The 8,250-nt window shown below is 45.9% G+C and overlaps 1 protein-coding gene across 1 annotated transcript in view; it reads left to right on the forward strand.

Annotated features, from left to right (window-relative positions):
- BMP6 (bone morphogenetic protein 6) overlaps positions 1 to 8,250 on the forward strand; it is a 192,316-nt gene that overhangs the window by 7,499 nt on the left and 176,567 nt on the right. Inside the window, exon 2 of the mRNA XM_013006979.2 lies at positions 17 to 332. Within this exon, the coding sequence (XP_012862433.2) occupies positions 17 to 332 (316 nt within the window). The remainder of the gene's footprint in view (positions 1 to 16; positions 333 to 8,250) is intronic.

The raw sequence follows: 8,250 nt of genomic DNA on the forward strand, positions 1-8,250 counted from the left end.
GCCCGCGGCGCCGCAGCCGCCGCAACTTCGCGGGGAGCCCCCACCCGGGCGGCTCAAGTCCGCGCCCCTCTTCATGCTGGATCTGTACAACTCCCTGCCGGCCGACGGCGACGAAGGGGCGTCGCTGGAGCAGCGGCAACGACCCCGGCCTCCGGGAGCGGGCAGTTCGTCTCAGGCCCCGCAACCGCCCCCCAGTGCCACGCACCCCTTCAGCCGCAAGAATCTGCTGACTCCGGGACCTGGCGGCGGCGGCGGCGCGTACTCTCTGACCAGCGCGCAGGACAGTGCCTTCCTCAATGATGCGGACATGGTCATGAGCTTTGTGAACCTAGGTAAGGATGTGGATTAAATATAACCACGAGAACACCTTGCTTCCATCTTCCTACGTCCCAGTGCAGTGGGTGGAGGATTTGGAGAAGCTTCGGGTCCCCTGGGCAGGCGCGGGCTCGGCTGGGGTCTTTGCTCCACCTGTGCAGCCCAGGGGGGCACTGGCTGGCGCGCTCCCACTCTGCCCGGGCCGCTGGGCACGAAGCTTGTCCAACTCCCGCTGCTCAGGAGAGGCTCAGTCACCCGTGTCCGGATAGTTGGACCTGGAGGCAGGCCCGCCTGGGAAGGAAATCTCCCTCCCAGGGAGCTTTCCCTCCAAATTGCTTTCTTTTGCCCTGAACACCCAGTGCCAGTTTTCCCAAAGCGACTTTTAGGGAAAACGGCAGCAGCTGAGAACTTTGGAAACTGGACAGGATTGTGCTAAAACATAATCACGAAATTGCCCAGTGGGGGTGGCGGGACTGGGCAGTCAGGCTGAATCGCCCGGGCCCGAAAGGACCGCTGTTGCTACACCAGTTTCGGGTGGTGCTGGCCTAATCTGGAGCCGAATTAGGTTGATTTTTCCCGAGTGCCTCCTTCTCAAGCCTCTGGCCAGTGCCCTAAAGGCTGAAAAGTTGATCAGCGTCCCGAACATTGCATGACCCCAGGAAAGGTGCAGGTTAGGGGCCTGGGCGGGGCGCCGAGCTTGTGTGAATCGGTTGCTAGGCAACAGAATGGAAATTCAACGGCGGCTAAATCGGGCTCTGCCACGGAAGCTCTGTGGCAAACTAGCGCGGAGTTACATGGCTTGTTCCCGCATCAGCTGCCTCAGAGGTAAAGGCGAACCTGGCTAAGAAGACGTTGGTGGAGCCAGTGCCTCTGCGAGGCTTGCTTATGCTGCTCATTCCTAAGAGAGCTCGTCTAGACAAAAGCACGCTTTCTGAGCTGGGAGAATTGGGGATATGGTAGCTGTGCCCCAGTGGGTTAGGCAGCGCTGTGGGGTGGGACTCTGTCCAGGCCCCAGAGTGGTTGAGAGGACACTTGCCAAGCTAACACGCCCCTTTCAAGCGCACTCGTCATTCAAGGAGTTCATTGACTTCGGTGATTTGATTCCCCAGTAACTATCTCAGCATTTTCTTCTTAAACCGGTAAGGTTTGTTCTCAACTCAGCGGAGCTTTGAGGGTACAACCTGCCGGTGGGGACAGGGCTGGAGGACTGGAGGGCAAATGCAGAGGCCGGATAGAAGGTTGGCCTTCAAGTGGTCTGGCAATCCTCCTGGGAAATTCATGAAATTGAATCTCACAGGGAGTGAAGGTCCAGCACCTGCCAATCTCACTTGCAAGGCCAGACATTCTGATTGGACATGAATTTTCACAATTGGTTGTAATCAAAGCCAGGGCTGAAGCTTGGAAGTTGACAGGGAGTGGGGAGTGGGCGGAGCGAGAGCACCAGTGCTGCTCGTGGTTATAACTCCTCTGTTTCATACTTCCTCAGTAAATTCTACTTCGGACTCTCAGCTTCACTGCCTCCCCTCTCAAGTTTCCTGACAGTTGTGGGGAGGAATGTCATGTCTTTTGGGAGCATCCCAACCTGGAAAGAGTGGGTGGAGGTCAGGCTGGGGGTAAACTGGCCCACCTGGTTCCTTTATGGGGTACCTTCTCTGGGAAAATAGTTTCTAGTCTTAGACTGTGCCTCTCAACCGGGGCTGCCTGTCAGCCCTATTAAGTAAGACTACTTACAAAATAAGGAATGGTGGGGTTGCACCGCAAAGCAGTTACATCCGAATCTCACCCTATTTAAAGTGCCTAAAACGAAACCCACTGCCTTCCAGTCCACTCTGACCCGCAGTGATGGTACAGCGCACAGGAAAGCTGTCCAGGATGTTTCCCATAGACTGAAGCAAGCTTCGATTCACACTGCTGACCAAGGTCTTCAACCACTCTGCCACCAGGCATGCTCTTAAGAGCTCTTGTGTCGCTCCAATGTGACAGTATGGCCAAGAACCACTGGCGCAGCAGATCCTGATGTTAGGACTGAAACACTTTCCAAAGAATCAATGCCAGTGAACAACTGAGAGAGAAGTTCACTTCCATGAGTGCTTCCTAAATGTTGCTGCACGCTAGAATCACCAAGGCATTTTTAATCCTAATTAGACCAGAATATGTGATGTGGGAGCCACGTAGCAGTGTTTTGTTTTTTTCTTTTTTAATTTTATTCTTTTTAAAGATCCCAGGTAATTCCAGAGTTGGGGAACTACTGCTTCTGGTAAAGGAGCCCTGGTGACAAAGTGGTTATGAGCTTGGCTGCTAGAAACAATGTTGGCAGTTCAAACCCACTAGCTCCTCTGCTGGAGAATGCTGTGGCAGTCTGCTCCCAGAAAGACGTAGAGTCTTGAAAACCCTCTGGGACAGTTCTACGTTGTTCTATTTTTAAAAAAGGAAGAGAAAAAAACCCTCTGCCATTGACTGGAATCCATCTGACTCCTGGTGATCCCTGCGTAGTTTCCTAGACTATAAATCTTTATGCGGGCCTCATTCTTCTCCCATCAGTCGGCTGTTGGGGTTGTACCTCCAACATTGTGGTGAGCAGCCCAATCTTTTACTTACTGCTCTACCATGGCTCCCATGGATGAACTGGAAGAAGGCACAAAACAACAGCAATTGCTTAGCTGTGTGGCTTCCCAAAATAAGGATGTTAGGAGAATCCCATAGATTTCCTAGTCTATGTAGATGGCATGTTCACTGCCTCCCCCCACAGAAAGATAATTGTTACATGCACTGTTCTAAAGTCTTCCTATATGGCACTGGGTTAATTAAGTTCTAAATTGAAAGGATAAATGAGACTGTTACGCAATTGTAAACATCTGTCTTCCCTGGGACTGGGGGAATCATTGTAGTCACGAAAAACATTTAAAGCACCCTGAATCTTGTCAGAGTGATGATCAGGAGGAAGTATGAATCAACATGATACCTTTCTTTTGAATATTCCAACTGCTGGTTCTTCTCTCAGTCCATTGTAGATGTTGATCACTATAGCAGTCCCTGGGATGTGAGCCCTTCCATGTGCCAGTCTCAAGGGACGGGTGCTGCCCCCGGGGCAGCTTTGCAAGGAATCCGGACAACTCAGTTGGGGTACAGAGGCCATTCGCTATTTGTTTTCCAATGTGAAAAGAAAACTTGGCAGCCAATTTGGTGACCTTGTAGAAGTATCCTGAGATACTTAGCTTAAAATTCACCTTCTTTGAGAGGCCATCTCTACTCTGGGATAGAAATTGGTGCTGTCTCCACTCACATCTATTTCTTCACCATTGCACCACCCAGTGTGTTGCTTTGCTGCCTTGATCCAGATTTTTCCTTTTTTAAAAAAAAAGTTATTTACTCATTTGTTCATCTCCCTATAGATTGTCAGTCTCAAACGACAAGACCCACGCTTATCAACCACTGGAGCCTAAATGCCTTATGTTTCTGCAAACATAAAAGTCAACAAAGAGGGCATGCGTGAACATAAAGACAGCTCCCACTCTTTAAATTCCTATCTTGTTCATTTGGAAGCACCGGGCATTTAGAAATGGTGCATCTGATATTTGTTGAGTGGAAGTTTGCAAGAAGTGAAGATACTTGATATTTGTATCCACTTTTTTGTATTTAGATCATAATGTTTCACTAATACATCTCTTTTCATTAGTTCCGTATAGGTATAATAACTTGTATATTATATTGGATAGTGGTAAAAAGTTTCTTTAAATCCTATTATTTAAAACTCCATTCATTTTCAATGAATGAGTTTGGTCTCCAGAAGTAGGACCAAATGAAATGAAGAACTTAAATTATGCCCAACAAATGGAAGTAGTGTGTGGTTAGTTTTGGTATAAGTAACAAGAAACTTATATACTAAAAATTACTGGCAATCTTCTGTATAAAAAACTGGTAAGGGGAACATAATTCAGAAAAAGGTATAATAGGCCTTACTTGCATTCATAGCAGAATACATGAAGTTCATGGACAAATGTAATGAAAAGAAAATGGACTGTTTCCATGAACTTTTGGAAATCCTCCTCTCCCCTCAGTTGTATCTTTTCTGAATAAGCAGAAGATGAGTAGTACTACCTTTTCATTTGGGTTGCCTATATTTATTAAGGTTATTCTTTTGAAAATTTAAATTTATTTTTATTAAGGTTATTCTTAAGCAGAAAATAAACCAATGCTTGCAAGCTGGAGAATTTGCAAGAGTGTGGCCCAGAAAAACAGGTAGACAGATGTTTTCTTAAACAGAGTGCAAATAGTAAATGGGAAATTCAATGGTATCACAGTAAGAAGTGCTACAGTGTGTTCTTCAATGAGGATCAAAGGGCAAGGAGATATCATTGTTTAGACTTTAGCTGGCATTTCCTCTGGTTGTCCTATTAATGGGTAGATATTCTTGAATCTGCTGAATCATGATCAGTTCTACTTAATAGCTTACCTCTGATAAGCCTGGAGAAAGGAGACCCTGTGATATAAAAATCTACGTATATGAAAAACAAAATATAGGAACACAAGGTTCAGCATTTTCTCCACTTCTCTTGCATTTTTAATCACCGTCTGTTCAGCGTTTAACTACTTCCCATGCTGGGTTTCAAATGAATGTTTTAGTTGAATATGGAAGGAGAGGGCAAATACCAGATATCAAAGCAAACTTTGTTAACAGTGGACCCATCCACCTCAGTCTATTTAAGAAGCTGAGTTAGAAAAGAAATAAGGTAAGATTTCTCAGATAATTTATCAGCTTTCTGAAACCCTTTAACAATTTAACCCCCATCCCTTGCCTCCTGTCTCACATAGAAAATTGAATGCCCCACAGAATGCTTTTTTCCTTTTCTTAAGCTTAGCTTAAGTTATTATAGTTTTTAAATTTCTTTTTCCATTTTGAGCTTCAGTCTCTGCCCCCACCCCATTCCCTATCCTTTCTGATCATCACGTATTTTATAATAATTTGACTCCTTGCCCCCATCTGATTGTTAAGTATCATTGGTTGATTGCTATTAATGTTTTACTTTAGTAATAGGAAGGGGATGTAGACTAGAATTTAATCATCATTATGTTCTTGATTGTGTTAGTCTTGAGTTGACTAGAGAAACAAATCCAGAGGCACTCATATGTGTGTAAGAGAGAACTTTATATCAAAGAGCAATTGTACATTAAGAAAACATTCCAGCCAGTCTAGGTAAAGTCCATAAATCCAATACTAGCCCATATGTCCATTATCAGTCTATAAATTCTTATTCAGACTCATGCAGGACATGCAATGATGACAAATGCAGGAAGAAAGATCACAGACCAGTGCATGGATTGTCTTGTGGATCCAGTGGTGGTGTAAGCATCTTAACGCATGGCTCCTCCATCTTTAGGGCACTAGAGTAGCTCCATGTGTCTTGTCAGCAGGAATGTGTTCCAGGGGATGAGCGTGTGTCCAGCCTCCAGCGAGCTCTTTATCTCCTTAGCGCCTCCAAATGAGGTCATCAAGCTGTGACTTATTGACAGGCTAAACTTACCCCTTCACTCTTAATAGTCTCAAATTGACAACAGATTATATAACTACCACACTGATCAGCACCTGGTGCCCTTGACTCACAGGACCTGACTCACAGGATCCCAAGTGTTACAAAGTAGATTGAGTTCCACTGGGTTTCTTTGCCAGGTCTTTTTTGTGTGGTGCTGCTGGGTGGCAAACCACTTGGGCCACTCAGGAACCCAATTAGTAGCTTCTGTAACTATCTGAGTAAAATGAATAGAAATTAGTACTGAAGCTCCCTAAGACATGAACTTTTTGCAAAGTGCCCATGCAGGTAAACAGCTGTTACTAATTAACTTTCTGGCATGACCCTAAACCACAGAGCAACAGGGCTGCCTTCGCTCCAGAGTGTCTGTCACCGAGGGATGGTGGGGATGGTGCAGGGATGGCTAGTGAGGTGTCTTGTTTCCCACCAAGAATCAGTATGTTCTATTATTCTTTCTCTGTCTTGACAGCTGAGTTAGTTTTACTCGTTTATACATTTTCTCCTCTCCAAGCCCTCACATCCTCTTCAACACCTGTGCTCCAATCCCTGTTCCTAGTTTGTGATCCTTTGGTGCTGGAGAACATTCAGGGGAGCTTGCAGACTAAGAGACACTAGGAAGAAAGGTCAGGGTCACAGGAGTCTGATCTGCAATCCATCTTGGGGACTTCTCTGGACAAGGCATGAGGTGGGGGCTAAGAACACCCTCACTCTGGAACCTGGCCAGGGAACATAGCCACTATTCATAATGTTCTGGGGAAACATTTCTAGCAACAGGAAATTTGTTTATAAATTGGACCTTCTCTAAACATTAATTGATTTAAGATTATTTATTGCTATATGAAATATTGATGACATTTACAGCTCTCAAAACCAAACTCACTGCCATCCAGTCCATGCCTACGTTCAGGACAGGGGAAAACTGCCCCTGTGAATTTCCGAGACTATTAACTCTTTATAGGACTAGAAAGCCCCATCTTTCTCCCATGAAACGACTGGTGCCTTTGAACTGCAGACTTTTGAGATTGAAGCCCAACTCTTAACCATTACACTACCAGGAGATCCTTAAGAGTTCTCCAGGTTCTTGGATGTCATGTGATCTTTCAGACTTGCAGTTAAGATTCACGAGCCTTGCTCAGCCTGGTTTCTTTTTCACAGCTGCTTGATTTTAAGACTGAGGGGCAATTAGCAAACACTCAGAATGGCAAAGAGACCCCAAACATCAGAGAGTTACAGAGAATAATTTGGTCAAGAATGAGAGGAAAATTAAAGAGAATTTTCTAAAGCAAGCCAGAGTACAAATCAAGAGTTGGGGAAGCCCACATTTTTTATTTTTGTGTGTTTTTAAAGAACTCTGGGTGTGTGTGTGTGTGTGGGTGGGGGTTCTTCTCTCTCCTAGAACGTATGCTTTTAGAAAATAAAAAAATATGCATATCTATAAATAATCCTCCTGTTTGGTTTGTGGAAGAACCATTGACCCCAAAGAATTGTTTTCTGCTCCAGAGTGAATTGAAAGCCAGGTTGCTTGCAGTGGTATTGTTTCACTGGGAACCGCAGGCCAATTCTCTTTTCCTGCCCTTCCCATCTCCATTATTAAGGAGACTCGGTCCATAATAGAGATGATATCTAAATTAGATCAGTCATCCCTTGATGGGTCCCCTTGGCCTTGTTATCTCAAGCACAGGCCCTGATGACTGGGTAGAAGAATCTCTTCGCAGCATATTTGCCGAATGAGATGGTGGTTCAGAGGGGCGAGCCTTCCTCACTTACAGGTTCAGCGGCCCACACCCTGAATGACCAGTTCCGTTAGGGAGCCTGAGATTGTCCAAGGCCTGGAATGTCTTCGCACATTCCACAGTGCTCATTTATGTTCCAGCTTTTTCCTCCATCATCGGAGCGCTCTCTCGACGGAGAGGTGGTGTGGATTCACAGACGGCAGGGAAAAAGTGCCTGAGGAAACCCCGTGTGTGGGGGTGGATGGGGGGGGCAGTGTTGGGGGTGGTAGGGCTGGGGGCTCCCTGCTGGAACTCTGATATCTGGCCCCAGAGAATTCTTGAGTATATGACTCCTCTGCCACTTAGCCTTTTCACCTTGTCCAGATGGGACTTTTAGCCTGAAACACCTGTACTTGTTGATGACCGCTCCGGGTTTGCAGGCCTGTTGGTTTCCCGTACTTGGACCTGGGCTGCAGAGTCCCCGGGTTGGTGTCAGCAGAGTAGGAGCTCCCAGCGTGATGCGTGTGAGCGCTTTCAAGTGCAGAGTTGGCCTGGAGAGCCCAAACACAAGTTTGGTTTTAGAGTTTATGACCATCCTTGGTGTCTAGTTAGCAGGAAAAAGAAATATTTAGACTACACAAAAAACCCTTATAAATAATGTGAAAAGCCAAGCAACTCATGTGGGGTCGGGTGGT

Source organism: Echinops telfairi, unplaced genomic scaffold (genome assembly GCF_000313985.2).
Source record: "Echinops telfairi isolate 266 unplaced genomic scaffold, ASM31398v2 ScPeMD7_655;HRSCAF=1070, whole genome shotgun sequence".
Taxonomy (NCBI): domain Eukaryota; kingdom Metazoa; phylum Chordata; class Mammalia; order Afrosoricida; family Tenrecidae; genus Echinops; species Echinops telfairi.